Here is an 18,550-nt window from a genome sequence, read left to right on the forward strand (position 1 = left end):
TCCCAATGACTACCAGAATGAGGGGAAAAACTACCACTACCAAAACCAGAAATAAAAGAACTCCAAAGCCACAAACTTCACATGTCTAACATAATCATATCATAAGTACATATTATGATCTATTAATAGGTCATAGGAATTTTTCTACTTTCTTTTTACAGAGAAAGCTGCTACAAGCTTCTCCCATTACTGCAACCTGCATCACCCCTAAGCCAGCCATAAGCCCACTCCAATTGGGAAGCATCAAGAAGTAGTCAAGAAGCATCATACTCTGTGGATGCTAGGACATAAGCAGAACATGAGTGTCCTTAGGGAATTCCTGCCAGAGAATATAAAGTGGAAGGGTTTGCATGTATGCCGTTATCTGCTGTAGAAGCTGCAGTGACAGTTGCAATGGATGTTGGCACTGGATTTGACAGGACATCCCTAGCTACACTGTCTAATGAGTTTGGAGATGTTTCGTAGCTACAGCCAACAAAGCATTCCAACATTTTTTTCTTAAATGTTACTTAGTTTCTTCTCATTCTGTTAGCAGATGATTTTTTGATTCCCTTTTTGGCCATTGTCTGAAAAGGCCTGCAACCCACTCCTTGAACAGGATTTGGCTCTTAATGTTGATAGGAAACATTAGAAGCTGCAGTAGCATTTGGGAAATAGCATTTAGATAAACAAACTAATGCTTGTAGCATTTTAAATTGCTAGTATCTTACTGGAATATCTTTTTTCTGTTTTCATTCAACGAGTTGATTCTAGTCTCAGGATTCATCTCCAAGCCCCAGACTTGCTACAGAACAGCACACAAGTGTTCACACTGAAGCCATTTGGTACAGAACATAACAAGGAGTTGCTGTGACAGATGCTGATAGGAAAGGTCTTGTACACAACAGCTAAGCTACAGTATCAGGATGAGTTAAGGCATTGTTATGACAGCAACATATGATAATGGCAACAGAATACACATACGCCTACAGGCTCACATGCCAGAAGCCACATTTTTTAATCTACCTTTTTTTTTTTTTAAGCAACTGTTTTTTCTTAACTATATTATTATTCTCCCCATGAGTTTCCTTACTCGTCCAAGTGGTTATAAAGCAACAAATCCTCTCCCCAACAAAGCGTAATGAATTGAAAAAAGGTCAATATTGATAACTGAAGCACTGCAATCAGAATTTAAACTTGCTTAAAAAGCCTAAATTTCTGCTATATAGAAAGCAAATGGAAAGAAATGTGTAACTGAAAACAAAAAGACACAAGATCTAAACATTTTGCTTAAACATCCGAATCCACTTTTTAAATTAACCTGACCAGAGATGTTCAAGAAATTGTTCACCTGTTACCATCTGTAGGAGCTGCGGAGGAGCTCATCTTATACACTCATCAGCCCAGGGATATTCTGCTAATACTCCCTTAGAGGAACAACTAGGTTTTGCTTTTCTTATGCAGCAGAAGAGAGCAGTGTGAAAACCATGAGTTTGTAAAATGCGGAAAATGATCAGATGAAACAAAATCATTGTCAGAGGTAGGATTAAAGTAGCCTCAGAAGACCAAGAGGGATAAAAGGCAGAGCTGAGCATTGGACAATATTGTTTCATAGAAAATGTGTAAATTTTAAATATTTTTGTCCATATTTTGCATTGAGACAAAGCAAATTGTCTGTTTATTTTTCAAATGCCTCTTAGAAGGGAAAGAGTGTATAAAATACTTATTCTGAACATGGGAAAGTAACCAAACCAGATCCATAATGCTTAGTGATATGCTCTGTTTTGAATCAAATACATAAACAGAGACTCGAACTTGGATCACCTTGCCATAAAACCAGATCAAAACCACTGACCCAGACCTTATGAACTGTAAAAAGAAATCACTCTTTCTTGATCTTTTCTGCCTCCTTAGCTAAAATTAATAATAATGATGACAATCACTGACACTCATACTTTTGTTGGAAAAAAAAAGTATCTTAAAATCACATGGAATATTCATTGCAATTCAGACAGCTTCAAATTTAAGAGGGAGAGGAGTAAGCAAGACCTATTTGAATCAAATATTAGCCATATACTTCACACGTAAGTAAATATTACTGGTCCAATAACATTATGTAAGAACACAACGTGATAAAAGAAACTAAGGATTCAGTCCTATGAAAACATCTGGTTACTCCCACACATCTGCTTACAGCCCCATACTGCAACTGCACTAAATGCAGAAAAAAAATGAACAAACAGATGTGTAAGAATAAGGACAGCATTGTAATTGTTCTTCTGCCAAAAGAGTTGGAAAAGCCCTACTTCTTTGGTGGGATGTTTTTATCTGTTTGTTTTGGTTATTTTTTCAAGCAAGAGTTGCAAAAATTGCAGTGAGAAATTTAGTGTGTGCGTGTGTATGCATATATATTTAGCCTTTCTAGTATGTTTATCTTTAACACTAACTCTATAAGTTACTCTCAAGCATAAAGCTTAGCTGACAAGACCTTAGTCTATTCAAGTTAACAGAAATAACTTATTAGTTGCAACAAGGATCAGTTCCATATATTATTGAAACAGTGCAATTCTCTGACACAAGAATAAAGAAGTTAGCTGCTGGAATTAACTAATCACAATTTTTCAGAAGTACACTTCTTATTCGAGATATTCAAGACATTTTGACCCAAGCACAATGAGCTATTAAGTTCTGAGTTCGTAACTATATTTTTCAGGTGTGCAATCTCCTTAATTGCTAGAATATATAAAATCTCTATGTACAAAATAATACAATAAAAACTATTACTTTACCTCTCCATTGAAGAAGCAGAAAATTGTAGCGACCAGTAGACCCTGTAAAATTAAGATAACCTTCTTTATTTCACACGCATGTGGAATTTTTTCAGGTTTGTAATACAACTAGAGGTTCCCGATACAATTCCTATATACATAGCAAACAAAATATTCTACAAATCTAAAATCTGTGTGTAGTTTCTAACAACACCCTACAAAAATGTAGTAGAGCATGCAACGTTTCTTTCCTCCAGAGAAAAGAAAATTCAGTATACTGAGAAAGCTGAAGTTGTTTACAGGACTATTGCGTAAAGGTCTTTACAAACTAAAATAAGGAAAATTTGTCCTTTATTTGCCTCGTATGCCAACAGCTAATCTAGCTCAAGTGGGCAAAAAATATTTAATTCCTACCTGGTAATGCATAAGGATGTGCATCACATATTCATAGACTTCCTCAGTGATTCGACCTTCTGGTCGCCATGGAAACAGCACAAATTCAATGCCGAGCAGGGGAACCAGAATGAGGGTAGCTCGTACTGCTTTCATGTATAGGTTGGATTCTGCCTTGTGGGTGTCTTTCAGCTTGGTTATGAGTACACGGACAATATTTAACAGGAAGAAAAGATTCACCTGTTGGAAAAGAAAAGGACACTGAAGCTATTCTGAAAATAGTTTGCAAACTATCTGGGAACACGAAGAGCCAGACTACTCAAAAAGCCATGTACTACACAGAAAACATTCTGGCTATACAATAAGCAAAAGTTAACACTCTCTGAAAACATCTTGAAGAGAATGAGGCTGACTGGGCTCTGACATCTAATTCCAGAGCCTCTTTTTCTACCCTTTTAAGTGTCAATCCGGGTTACTCTTATCTTCCAGTGTTTACAATCCGTATGCATTTTCTGTGCTATTACAGTAATAGTACCAATCCCAATGATGCTCATGAGAAATTCAAACCGCAGCTTCTGAAGAACAGAATGGCAGTCGCTGTCTAGTAAAAAAGAATGAACAGAAATGAATTGCTGGCCATGACTGATGCACAAGTATCATCTTATGGAAGCCAGTATACCCAAAGCTCTGACATCCAGTGCAAAGCTGAAGACACTTTCTATCTTGCTTCCAGTTTTCTATTTTAACAGCCATGTATGAGCTGTAATGATGTTCTTTGGAGAGTTTCTGGGAAAAGGTAAGCACAGGACATGGATATCACCACAGCATCAGTAATCACAGCCTGATCGAAATTAGCTCCTAAAAATTCAGTGATCCATTAGCAATGTAACACACAACTTGAGCACAGGTCTCTGCAGTTGAGATCCTTACAGCAATGTAAAAATCTGATTCTACCTGGTTTAAAATCTACCCTTTCTTGTCTATTGAGACCTCAGTGATCAGTTAGATCCATTTTAGAGACTTGAATTTGAAAACATAAAAAGTTTTCGTTATTATTGTCATTTTACATGAAAAACAGTTGAATTTATCTTGACCTTTCTATCTATTACAGTTTAAAAACAATAACAGAACCATAACATGCTCTTAACATTTCAACATAAAAAGGGAAAAAAAATACATAATTCTACTTTGAAGACCTAGAGTAATAATCTGAAAGAATGTCCTGAGTGCCACAGAACTAAGTGAACTATATCAAATCCTTACAATTTTATTTTGGCAAAATGATTTCAAAAAGTCCCCTGTTTTACAGCAGAGGAAATAAACTGATCTGGGCATTATCTATTTATTAAGAGATTATGCCTTTTAGGTTGGTCAAGTAAAGAATGACATTCTCCCATCTTTGTATTTTAAAATGCTTCTCTATTCTTTTTTTTTTTTTTGCCCTTTTTTTCAGCTATGAATATGAATTCACAGCTATCCATACTGAATCTCATTCGGCATGTTAGCGCTCATTATCGACCAGAAAAGCAATACTCTCACATATATGTGTGTGCGTATACATACAACAGTCCCAACAGTCTAAGGATGCAAATCACTAGAGAAACAGCAATGGTAGGGTTGTATTTTATTCCTGAAACAATGGCAACCCCCTAGAGAAACTACACTCAAGCCACCAAAGAACTACAGCTAAAAGCAGCCTGGAGAGAGCACAGCCAATCCAAGCCCTTGCCCAAGGACACAAGAGGCAAGACAATGCTGTCTAGATTCCCACTATGGGAGGCGGAGAAGGAGAGTCTAGTTCATTTATCTTCTCTTCAGATAAATTGTCTTTCTTGTCAACAATTATATAGAGAAAAAAGGGGAAGCGGGGAATAAAGAAATAATCAGAAACACAGAAAAGTCCCTTCTACAATAAATAGGAGTTCCCGGTCTAGCAAGCCTCTGCCTCTCTATAGCACAAGTACAAACAGGGAAGCCAATCAGACCATGTGTGTCACCATGTTCTCCACAACCCTGGCAGAATTCCTCTCATGTCAATTAAGGTTTTCATGACAGACAGCTGTGCATTGTTACAGCAACGTGGCCCTTGACAGACATGTTATGTTATTTATATTCTACTTACATGCTATTTAAATCATTTTAACAGGAAATTGTTTTACATAGGAAGCTACTGCATTAATTTCTTCTGGAATATTCCAACTACCTCTTGGCTTTGTTTAAGCAACCAAGGTCTTTCGGTTCTCTCTCAAGGGATCCATTAAGATTTTATGCAGCCCACGATTCTCATCCAACTCCCTATGGCACACGCAGACAATAAATCCATACTCCATTTCTAAATTTAATCTCACTTAAATTACTAGTAGAGCATCAGCCTCTCTCAGAATTTTCACCCCTCTTGTGCTTTGGTAGCATAACCAATCCCTATAATACTGTCCTTAGAATGCTAACTGAGGATGAAAGTAGCAGCAGATGGAAGTAAATACCACTGAGAAAATTATTTCATTTGTAAATGCACAGAGTTCTTCTGATTTTTTATTTACCCACCGAAACAAAGCAAACACAAAAAAAAGAAAATAAACACATTCAGTGCTTGCAAGTAAATATCAGGACAGAAAAGTGAGACAGAAAATAGGATCCAGTTAAGAAGAGCAATATGTTAGTAAAAGTACATATAACCAATGTCACAAGTATAGGGAGCAAGTATGAGGACAAACCAAATTCTTACTGAAATGAATAAGTCTTGATTTGAACAAGGTAGAGAGTAGATCTTTGCACTTAAGGAAAAATAGGCCAATGAAACTACTCTGAGGTGTTTTATCATCAGATTGACTGTGATGGTTTGCAAAGCCCCAAAGGAGTTCTGTTGTGCTAGCTGCAGCATGAACAAACAGAAAAGTACTGGCAGCTGCACAGTGACACGAACATCAATCCAGGCAAGTGAACAAAGACAGAAACAAAGGCAGGGAAGGGAATCCTAGATGAAGTTTTGGAGCCTATGCTATGAACTGAGTAGAACTTATGTTCCGCCTTCAGAGCAGTTGTTACATGCAGTCTCTGACCTGCAATTCCTGATTTAAAAATTCCCAAGGTCTCTGATATTTCTACTTCTCTCCACGTCCAGTTTGTGCTTAGCAGTACTAAGTATTTAAATCCTGTTTAAATTAATTCTTGGTTGCTATAAACAAATCATTTTTGGATCCAGAAACTCACATATTCTTAGACACTTATGGTAGCCATTGCTTGCTTTTAATACAGGTATGCAACTTCAGATCTAAGCCTACCTGAGCCTGGCTTCCTTGGGCCGTGCACTTGTATGTGCTCATGAATACGTTTTATACCCAACTTACAGACATTCTCTAGGCTGAGTACATGAATGCTAGGCTTTCAACTTCTTGAACCTAGTCCAGCTTAAATTCATGAAACAGGTCAGTGACAAAAGCAGAAACAAACTGAGGCTCCTGAAATTCCTTCTAGTACAAAATCACTAGATGTCAGTCTAAGACACTGGCAAGATCCTCATATATGGTTTTACTGCTGGACAAAAATAACCATTCCTTGAGTATTTATACAAATAACTGCATAGCTTTAGTGGTGCCAAAGCTAACTAAAACACTAGCATACTGGCATATCCAACTCTGAAGTCTCCCTCCACTTTTATCAGTATTTGTCTACTGTAATCATACAATCATAGAATGGGTTGTGTTGCAAGGGACCTTTAAAATTGCTTAGTTCCAACCCCCTGCTATAGGTAGGGATACCTCCCAATAGACCAGGTTGCTCACAGCCTCATCTCCCTGGATTTCCCTGAAGCCTTCTCCAGGCTGAAAAGCCCCAGGTCCCTCAGCCTGTTCTCTTAGGAGAGGCATGCCAGCCCTCCGATCATCTCTGTGGTCCTCCTCTGGACTCACTCCAACAGCTATAAGTCCTTCTTGTGTTGGGGGCCCCAGAATTGGACACAGTTCTCCAGGTGGGGTCCCACAAGAGCAGAGCAGAGGGGCAGAATCACTCCCTCAACCTGCTGGTCATACTTCTATTGATGCAATTCAAGATATGGTTGGCCTTCTAGGCTGCAAGTGCACATTGCCGGCTCATGTCGAATCTTTCATCAACTGACACTCGTAAATCCTTCTCCTCAGGGCTGCTCCCTAGCCATTTTTCGCTTAACCTATATCTGTGTTTGAGATTGCCCTGATTCAGGTGCAGGACCTTGCACCTGGCCTTGTTGAATTCCATAAGGGTGGCAAGGGCCCACCTCTCAAGCCTGACAAGGACCCTCTGGTTAGCATCCATACTCTAGCGTGTCAACTGCACCACTCAGCTTGATGCCATCTGCAAACTTGCTGTAATAACTAACATCGTTCTCTACTGTTTCATTCCCACTCTATTTCTTTAATTGTGGTTGCTTAGGCAAACATATACAATTAAATGAGCAACTGAAGACAACTCCAATCAAAATGCAATTTAGGTCTGCTCCCATCTTCAGATTCTTTGGCAGGAATCTGGTCACAGTTACATAATAGCAGGGACCAGCATTTTTGTTGCTAACATTATGTAATTGTAGAATTTTCAGTGATGTACAAGAGTTAAAGACCTAATCCCCATTGGCTTTGGCCAATTTTTCCCAGCACCCCCTTGACACTTCTCTTCATGCCCTTTAATATCTTCCTCCCGCAAATAGAAACTGTGTTTTTTCCCTTGTTATCTAATTTGCAGTTTAATATTGTTACTTAAACTTCTACTAAAGCAGGTCATGCTTAGTAAAGTGTGAAAATTGTATCTGGCAAGCAAGCTGGGAAGCAAATGAGGGTTCTGTTCACCAAGTCTGAACACATGCATTTCATCTTCTGTCTTTATCTCTTGCCTGTCTTCTCTGAATCAACGTATTAATTTTTTTTGTTACCTAAAAGCAAGTAAATAAATAAATAAAATCTTTTACAGTATTGTCACATCACGCATTTCACAAGCAAGATGTGTACTCGGGTCTAAACTGTTATTCTTTCCTGGTTTTCAAATAAATCTGCTGATTGCACTGAGGTGAGAAAAATGCAGTACCTGAAAAATATACGAAAATCAAATGTGTATTTATTTGTAAATTGCAAAGACAATGGATAGGGATTCTGCCAAAAGCCATCACACACAGCAGATTATTATGCTCTTAATAAAACCAAAAGACATTCTTAGTGTTGCCTTGAGTGAAAAGACGACTTGATAGTTTTGGACTGATCCTGTACGAGCGTCTGAAGTAAGTAGGACCCTTACCACTGTATGATTTTGTTGAGGCCACTGCTGGAAGGAGAAAGTGATCTTACATCCTAAAATGAGGTCAATTAGTAAACAATGGTATCATTCTCATACTACAGTTTTTGTTTTTGTTTTTTTTTCTGCTGTTGTTTAAGCAATTATATCTCAGCTTTAAAGAGCTTTTCTAAAGTGACAGATCTGTGAATTGACACCTACGCAAAGGAAGTAATGATCCCACGTTACAATTAAGGGTGAAATATGGTGCCATTCAAGTGAGCAAAAAATAATATTGCTTTCTGAGAAAACAAGATTTCATCTTCTGTGTAAATTGGATTAAAGGATTTAGATCTGGTTTTAGCTTTAAAAATTAAAGTACTAGTTAACCTGTCTTTAAGACAACATGTGTGGATGACCTAACAGAGCAAGGTATTATCAGTAACATGCCGAGGGCCATGGATCTCAATAATTTCATGGGGACTACCTCTGGCTTCCCAAGCAGAGGATCACAGATGTGTCATGCTGTCAAAATGGCCTATAAAATATACATTCACCAGTCAGCTTCACTGTGACTGAAACTGAATCACAAGAACCACAGGAATTATGGAACAGTCTTCAGAGTGATTTCTCTCTGCACAGAAGTGCCCCATGAATATCCGAAAACATTTAAAAGCAGAGGAAGTTCATATACATCCGAAACCAAAATGTTTCTGAAGGTTACTTAATGTTATCATTCTTAATTTCCTAGCACAAACTGGAAGTCATAAGGAAAGTCATTACACAGATATTTAATATCTTTGCCAGACGAGCTTCAAGTTTCTGTTAAGGTAATTATGTCTGTTAGCATTTTCTTTTACTATGAACTTATTCCTATTTAGAAATTAACTACTGACTGAATTTATTTGGTTAAACTCAATCTTAGAATAATTTAAATATAACATTGATTTAAGTAAAGTGAAGTCTTAAATTACTTCAAATTCATTTCTTCAATAGCAAAGATTTGTGTAATAGCTCCATAGAAAGGCCAAGACATAGGTATCTTATGTTTTTAGGACACTTACTGGGTTAAGTGAGAATCCTGTAAATGAATGACTGTTAGGAAAGAGCCTAAAACTACTTTATAAGCCACCAAGAACAATTTTAAAAAGTCAAGTGAGAAAAATTATTTGAAAAATGCCTACCAATAGAGCAGCACAAATAGGGCCATGGATGATGTAGAGCAGATGAGTATCAGAGCTGATCCAACAGCTAGAGAAAAGAAGCAAGGAAAGAAAAACATTTGGTATTTTGTTCTCTGTTCTATTCCTTATTCTTCTCCTTAAACTAAAAATAATCATTTTGCAAAGCAAATTGAGATACTACTTACTTGTCATTATAATACAAGCTTCTAGCAACAGCATGTATGCAGGCAGGGATCAGTGGAAAACCTGCGAATAAGAAGCATTTTCTTAATACATAAACTTACTGGCCAATAAATAAATAGCTAACCAAACTTGCATCTTCTGCAGAGATCTTCCACCTCATCCAAATCATTTGTAAGTGCAGAGCAAAAAAAGGATCAATCCAGTTTCTGTTTTCCCAGATTTATTTTAGAGGAGTGAATGAAACCTTATTCCCACTCTCCTATCTGAAAATCCATATCAACGTATAGAAAGAAGAGGCAAATCAAAATTTATAATTATTTAGAATATTAACACAGATGGTTTTCTGTGAATCTGCTACAACCTGCAGTAACGCTCAACGCTAAGTAAGATAAGTATACCTCTGTCTGTAACTGTATATAAATAACATGATTAACCATGTTAACTGTGTTCCTCCTGGTGTTTTCTGGGTATCCATAAAACATTGCAAAAATAAAGAATTAAATAAAATTAAACAGGCTAGAAACCTGGCATGTACTAAATTTAAAAGAATAATTATTTGAGGTGCTTCACATCCTGGTGATCCCTATTTTTAGAAACCACAGAGTACATGTTAGCTGTCAGCCTCATCTCAGCTGTGCCCATTGTGGTGCGGCCAGTGACACAGGCACCGAGTCACGCTGTAGCTGAAAGTGCCCATGCAATAAGCTGAGGAACAAGTCCTTACTCGCACTTTGTGTATATGTTGTTCTACACTATCTGAAACCACCGGGTTTGGCTTATTAGTTCTAACACGGACATTACTTCAGATCGTTAGCTACAGCTACTCTGTATTTGCGGAGTGAACAATACAGGTCAAATGGAACCGCTGGAAAAATAAGTTCTTAGCCATTCAGTTTTGACCCTCCACCCTAGACATGGCAAGACTTCTCTGAAAACAAACATTCATTCCTGAATAAATATCTTCAGTGAGGAACAATGAATAATTACTTCTTAATGTCTTTTTATAATAAGAGACTATTTTCTCTGTACAAAGGAGGAGTCACTTCCTGACAACAGAAACAATCTCTCTTTCAGCAAAGATAGAGCTACATTCAACTTCCTATATTAATATTTCTAGGCCTGTTAAAACATAACAGACAAAGAAGAAGGGCATGCTGTCATTGTTCAAATCTACCACCTCAGAGAAGCAACAGGACAGCTGTTCAACCGCTCATGAAAAGGAGTTAAAGATAGCACTGGCCTGAAAATACAGTGTGAAATTGCGTACCCCAGCCAAGAAGGTAATACCACATCAAGTGCTGTTTCTCAGCAAAAACAGCCACCACAATAAGGGTATGCAGGTAAATGCCTTCGCACAGCATCCAGAAGTAGTTGCAACCCATTAGGTACAGGTAGATAAACATTGACACTTTGCAGCTAACCTGTGGAAAAGAAAACACAGTGCAATATGAATTCTTAATTTGCAAAAATCTCACAGAGAAGTACTTGGAAAAAATATTTTATTTTACAGAATTCAAATTCCATATTTTATAGCCAGTCTATTTTTACTAAGCCAATATAAGAAGCGAACATCCTCAAGCATGATGGCAGGAAGCAGTAATGATAATATCTCTCTTTGTCACAAATAGTGACACGTTTGATCATTCCAGTTAAAATGGAGCCCTCAAATTAACAGACGCATTAAAAAAACACCGTTTGAAGAAGCTAATTCTCTGGCAGTTATACCAGTCACAACATACAGAATGATAAACATTCTAAACATCCTTACAATATTTCCAATTTAAACCTAGTCACAACTGAAATTAGCCCCAGGGTACAGTTCATACGGTCGATTCTAGTCATAAGCATTCTTGATTGCAAATATTAGGCTCATTCAAAATATCCTGACATTCTTCAATTGTAGTGTTACGTAAGAGCTTGCTGTAAAGACTAAAAGAGTGAAATTGCAAATAAGAAATAAGATGCTGTTATTTCTCTCCTGTTTTCTCCTATGGAAATCAGTGTGCTTGATTAATTGGGTTGGAAGGGACCTTAAAGATCATCTACTTCCAACCCACCTGCCATGGGCAGGATTGCCAGCCACCAGTGCCTCATCTTCCTAGCCTTGAACACCTCCACGGATGGGGCAGCCACAGCTTCTCTGAGCAACCTGTGTCAGAGCTCCACTACCCCCTTTGAAAAAAATGTCCTCCTAATATATCATCTAGAACTCCTCCCTTTTATTTTAAAGCCATTCTCTCCCTTGTCCTATCACTATCTGCCTGCAGAATAAATCAGCCTCCATCTTCCATACTGGAAGGCCACAATGAGGTCTCCCCAGGGCTTTCTGTTCTCTGAGCTAAGGAAGGCCAACTGCTTGGAAGCCCCAGACCTGGATCCAGTACTCCAAATGAGACCTCACATGGACGGAGTAGAGGGGAATGGGACAGTCACCTCTCTCAACCTGCTGTCACCCCTCTTTGAATGCAGCCCAGGATACTGATTGCATTCAGAGGTACAACAGTGCATTGCTGGCTCACGTCAATCTCTTCATCCGCTAGGACCTCCAAGTCCTTCTGCACAGGACTCTCGGGAGAAACAACTCATCACTAGCCTCCATCTAGCCATAGAGCTGATGACCACAGCCCTGTGGTTGTGACCAATTATTTATCCATCTAATCGTCCACCCTTCAAAATCCATTTCTCTCCAGTTTAGAGACAAGAATGTGGTGTGCGACCATGTCCAAGGCCCTGCACAAACCCAAGTGGATGACATCAGTTGCCCTTCCTTTGTCCACCAGCTTAAACCAAATAAACAACGCAATAATGTTTTACCGTGTTCTGCTACTTCACATATTAATGATTATTAGCAGCTAACTCAAGCCTGTTTTTCATTATTTTTATGAGCTTTCACAGAAGAGAGAATTGATCTTTTTCCAGAAGCTGTTGGAATCAAGGATTTTTACCCTGTCATAGAATTAAAACTTATCTTCCACATCTAATTAAAAATAAAGCCACAGTTAGGGATCTGTATGTGCATTTCAGTTCCTAGCCTTGCAGGAGAGGCTACTCATTCACACTTAACCCAATGAGAGAGAGACAAAAAGTATTTCCATTTCAACTCGAGATCGAAAGCAAAAGCCCTAAAAAAGTTGCTGAGAGAGCCAGAATACACTACCAAACTTCGGCTGTCACAACCTCACTGACATCACAACAACAGGCTACTTTCTTGCAGTTGTTTCAGTGCAGAAGTCATCTGCACAAATTCAGAAGAGTACTTCAGTACACTTTGTCTCTGAGGCTGCTTTATTATTTCAAAACCTCAAATGTGAAGGGCCCAAATCACTGTTTGACATCTGTTGCAATATGTAGCATGGATACATTATTACTGAACATTTTGCCCTTGCTGTACACAGCATTTCATCAACTGTTCATGCTTCATCTCTCCCTTCTACGTCGCTGAAATGTTTCACACACAAATCAACAAAGCTGCCAGATATACTTTCACTTACTGGATTAGCTGCAACTAATTCCTGATTGTTGGCAATTGCAGTCAGTGAAATTATTGTTACAACAGAGTTGCAAACAAAAGAGAAAAAGAGATTTTTATGAAGAGTAATCCTCTGGCAACTCAAGCTCCTAGAAAAGAGAAAGAAGAACAAATGAATACACAAGGGGGCAGCTATGTGTAACTGGGGACAACTCTGAAATTTTGAAATACTAGAGCTCTTTATTATGCACTCTTACATCAACCCTTTCTTCAACTCCAGTCCAAATTTAATAGAATGATGTGAAAGGTAATACCTTCCCTTAATCTCTAGTTCATTTGACAACAGGAGGAAAACAAGTATGTTCAGTTCAAATACATTTACAACTAAGGACTTGCATTACAGTGGTTACCTAAAAATAATTTGGATACCGGTAATAACATGCTTCTGAAAACATTCTGCTTTTGTTAGTGTCTGATGATCTTCCAACTCACCATCACACCCAAGCTTGAGGAATTTGTGTCAGTTGTGTTTCAGTTTACTCACATCTGCCAGGATTTTTGGAGGACAATTCTATTTTACTCACATTATTGGTCACTTTTCTTCCCTAATCCTACAGCTAGATAAATACCCAAATAACTAAAAGAGTGAAAAATATTATCTTGGATCGTGTATAATCAAGTTATAAACAGAATATGAAAGTTAAAAAATGCAATATGCAAAATGTTTGTGCTTATTTTCAACATTTCCTTTGAATATTGCAATAAAATTTCAGACCAGAATATATTTCAAAGGGTTATTAAAAAAATAAAAATAATAATACTTAATTAGACCATTGTGAGACAGCTTAGTTTTACCCTACTGATCATGTATTGTTGTAACCTCAGCTAGTAATCCTGCTCAGTATGAAAGAAACCACAGGTCCAGACATTTGATGTATGCCCTTGGCTGAGGACCCACTGGAATGAGGCTGCCATCCGTGAGATTATGACTGAACACCTCTAAGTCAGAATTCCCCCCTAAATGTAGCAATACTGCAGTGCTGAGGCATCTTGGGGGGCTTGCAATAGCCAGCCGCTTTGGCTGCCAGTGCAGAGTAAAGGGAAGGGGGAAATGGTTTGAGACTCAAAGAGGGTAGACTTAGGTTGAATATAAGGAAAAAATCTTTTACAGTGGAGGTGGTGAGGCAGTGGAACAGGATGCCCAGAGAGGTGGTTGATGCCCCATCTCTGGAGACTTTCAAGGCGAGGCTGAATCAGGCTCTGGGCAACCTGATGTAGCTGCAGGGGACTTGGACTAGATGGTCTTCACAGGTCCCTTCCTACTGTAGGGATTCTACAATCTATGATTCTGTGATTCTAAATTATACCCAACACTGAGCATAGGAATAGCGGATTTCTGCTTACCCATCACTCTAAAGAAAAAAAAAAAAAAAGCAGATCTAACAGTGTCATTGCAGAGATAGGAGTGCTGTTCATTCACGTTTTCCAAAGAAACTGATTTTTTCAAACAAACACCAAACAAAATTGGAGTTTCTGCAAGTCACACCTTGGAGCCATAAGGCATTTCCAGCCTCATGTCCCCAAATATAGGTCAGAGAAAACTCTCTAGAAACCAGTGCTGCCATACAGTGTGGCACACAGATCAACTCTGATCCTAAACCATCTTCTAGTATCCAAGCTTTATCTGACTGAGGAAAGCACACATACGGATATAAATTAAGTGAAAAAGTACATTTCATTAGGCTTTACAAATACTTTTGTTTCTAATGTTGTTTTTAATCTTTGTGTGTTTAAATAACACATGAAGTTTGATTATAAAAATATGCTTAGTTTTTATATTCTTTGAATATATACATCTCTGCACTTTTTTCCTATACGGTTCATACAGCAAGAAGGAAAGGAGCACTGGATTCCAGCTAACAGTTTTGTATAAACAAGTCCTGAAGAACTCTGGAAGCCTGTCTGCTTATTGTTAAGATTCAGTGCAGAGGCAAGGAAAAGCACGTACAACTAACGGGGCCATCTCCCGGGGTCATCCAGCAGCTGTTCCTGTTGAATATGCAAACACACCCATCCACACCCACCTCCACCCATGCAGAAAAGGATTGAAAGGATCACCGGACAAGAAACAAGAAAGCAAGACTGCTGACATTTAAAAATGAAATTTGCTTTTGGTAATAAAGGCATTTCTTCATTACACTCCCTGCCCCTCCCTTTTCTGTTATCCTTCCTATTTCCTTCTTCTGACTGTTTTTCTTAGTGACACTATGTCCTTTAGTCATCTAATTCTCATACTGATGATCAGCATTCAGATGACCTACCATTGAATGCTTTACCCCACATGGCACAAAATAAAAAACAATAACAAAATCCTCCTGTTATGTACTTTTATGTAGTATAATTATGTATTTTTAATTTCACTTCTGTATGTCTTGGCACTAAGGAAAAATTATTTCGAGAAGAAAAAAAGATGTCATTTTCTAATTTCTATTAAAAAAAAAAAAGTGAGAGCCATATATACACCCAAGGGGAATTAGCCTTTATGCTTAGGTGAACTTAAAGTGATTTAGGAACCCCACTATCTTTCCATCTGTCTTATCCAGTGTTTGTCCACACTAAGTTCAGTGTTGGTTACATCTGCAAGCGCTGTCAGATCACTGGGTGATGCTTCGTCAACAGCTTCTCCTTCATTCCAGATTTTTTCCTTTTTCTCAATGCCCTGCTCTTTTAGGTTTTCTGTTAACTCACTTTTCCTTCTTTATGAAAATAACCATACAACTTTTTAAAGAAAAGTAATCTATGAAATTATGCACAATTTTGAGTATGTAACAGAACGAGAAAGGAGAGTCACTGCAAATCACTACTCTTGTCTTCACTGATGATTTCTCCAGTAGAAAGACTGGAGTTCCAAGTTTGTATAACCCATTTCAAAACAAAAATCCACTTGAGGAGCACAAGTCACAAATTGAACTGATATTTCCAATGATACAGTTTTCTGAAGAAAAAAAATTGAAATTGAAAATAAAATGCACAGAACTGTAATAATATGAAAAAAAAAAAATCAGTGAAAATCAAGTAATTGATAGTTGGAAAAGCTGAAGATTTTGGGGAAAAAAAAAAAAGCTGTCATTTTTCCTATGAAGAAATACCCCACTTCTCTAATTAAACCTGAAGATACTGCAATGGTCAGCAAGCCAGCAAATGTTGTCTGGAAACAGCCTAAGAGAATAAATTCATAGGCTTCCCCACACAATAGCATTAAAAAAAAAGAAGAAAGTCCACCTGTTAAGAAGCTATGAATAATTACACAAGCTTCAGCTGATACATAATACATCCTGGTATTAATCTAGATCCTTAAATATCCTTCTGGTACTAAAAATACTTTAGAGGAACTGCACATCCCAAGAGAATAACTCGTAGAGAACTTTCTTTAGTTTCCTTTAAATTCTGTAATCTCCTTTTACATCCCAACATAACCACAGTCTAGAAGTTGTGGTGTTTGAGTCTAGATTAATTCCATGTGCTTCTCTGAAGACAGAGGATCCTTCTACAAAAAGGAGAAAAAAGTTCCTGGAGTGTATGACAAATGTAACAGTTGTGATGGCAGTGAAGCAAACCACCTTCTTCTGTAGGAACTACCACAAACTAAGATAAAATTGGCTCGGTTTGCATTTGTAGCACAGAAAAATTCGCTGTCTTTGAGCTTTTAAAATCGTATTCAAAAGCTTTTTGCTTTTACCTTACAAATTTATGGCAATGCATTTTTTTTTCTACCATGTGAGATTTTTTCATCTGTTGAACTTTATTATGAGGTTCACAATAAAGGCACTGTATTTTTTAATGCAAGAAATCAAACCTATAGGGACTTGGGACCATGTAAAATTTGAATTTTGTGGAGGGAAAGTGAATTTGGAAATACGAAAAGTAGTCAGAAACAGCTAAAAAATCATTTTAAATGCATTTCAAAAAGAGGAGCTATAAACTTGAAACATTCTGTAAGGAATTTATTGCAGTGCTGTTCCAGAACTTTGGCAAATAATGCATAACTAAATTGGAAACACTACCTTCTGCCAGATCTGACAAAAAAGGAAAAATTTTTAGCAGGTATCTACTACCCCCTACCAAATCAACTCAAAGTCTGGAATAAGAGAAAAGCAAAATCTGAAATGCCCAACAATTATTGATGTAGGTGCTACTCCTATTTACATATTAGGGGAAAAAAAAAGAAAAAAAAAAAAGATGGAGTGAAATGGAAGGCTACAGTGATGAGAAACAGCTAAGATTGCAAAGTGGATCCATCTATCATAGAGCAAATCCACCTTTTCCAATGAAGAACAGATGCAGAAATGATTAAAGGAGTGCCAGTTAACAAGGAGAGCCGACACCACGCAATGCAGCATTTGGCAGAGAACAGCTCGTCATTGACAGCGCCTCAGCTCTGCTCATGTGGCAACCCTGCAGTGACACTGGTTTCAGCTTTCTACTAAGCCTCATCATCTTACAAACACAAAAAAAAAGTGAGCAAAGTCTGAAGCAGACAATTTTTTAAGACCCACACGCTATACTCCAAGTTATGAAATTGGTTACGTTGGCAACACACTACTCAGGCTTGCTTGTAAGATGACATAGTAACTGCTAAAGAGTGGACAGAACAGAACTCTCAGAAAAATAATACAATGAATAAGGAAAATTAAGATTATTTTTATAGTTGTCATTCCTAATGTTGCTTTTAGCTTTATTTTCTTCACAATTTATTGTGTTACGTGGCTATTTACTTCAGAATGTGACTTACATGCCATGTTACACCATACGTGTGACTTATATACCGTAAGTATTTTGGTTTCCATTTACTCTTTAGTATGACCCAGGCTTGACATATCCACATCTTAAGTTATAATTAAAAACAAACAAACATAAGCAAGCCTTCTCCATCAGAAATGCTTGTTTAGTAGTTGGGTGTGTTTTCTAAGTGCCATTTTCCCCATTTCCAACATCTGCTACAATTTTTAATTTGCAGATCGGGAATTCTAGGTTCCTGAGGATAGAAACCTAAAATTTTATTATAACAGCATGTTCAATGCCAAACCAATATACTGATTTTTTTTCCACCTTGTTGCTCCATCTGATTTACTGGGAAGGCCTGTGTTTCAAAAACATTGAAACCAGTATTGTGGCAAGCACTAAGATTTGGTAAAAAATATTAAGTGTACTTACTTAAAGTAAAAGAATATGCCAAGAGAAATCAGAAGTGAGGCAATTGAAAGACCATGTCCTATGATGGCCAAATAATACAAATTCAGAGCAGTCTGCAACAGAAGAATAAAACGAAGCACATGTGA

General features: G+C 37.7%; 1 protein-coding gene across 2 annotated transcripts in view; it reads right to left on the reverse strand.

Annotated features, from left to right (window-relative positions):
* CALCRL (calcitonin receptor like receptor) overlaps positions 1–18,550 on the reverse strand; it is a 62,683-nt gene that overhangs the window by 6,570 nt on the left and 37,563 nt on the right. For both annotated transcript variants that reach the window (XM_042822538.1, XM_042822539.1), the window contains exons 6-12: positions 18,426–18,517; positions 13,234–13,360; positions 11,010–11,163; positions 9,745–9,805; positions 9,560–9,626; positions 3,162–3,380; positions 2,769–2,810 (exon numbers count right to left, since the gene is read on the reverse strand). In XM_042822538.1, the coding sequence (XP_042678472.1) occupies positions 2,769–2,810; positions 3,162–3,380; positions 9,560–9,626; positions 9,745–9,805; positions 11,010–11,163; positions 13,234–13,360; positions 18,426–18,517 (762 nt within the window). The remainder of the gene's footprint in view (positions 1–2,768; positions 2,811–3,161; positions 3,381–9,559; positions 9,627–9,744; positions 9,806–11,009; positions 11,164–13,233; positions 13,361–18,425; positions 18,518–18,550) is intronic.

The sequence above is a fragment of the Centrocercus urophasianus genome, unplaced genomic scaffold (assembly GCF_019232065.1).
Source record: "Centrocercus urophasianus isolate 14NV4802_14NV808 unplaced genomic scaffold, USGS_Curo_1.0 seq_20, whole genome shotgun sequence".
NCBI lineage: Eukaryota > Metazoa > Chordata > Aves > Galliformes > Phasianidae > Centrocercus > Centrocercus urophasianus.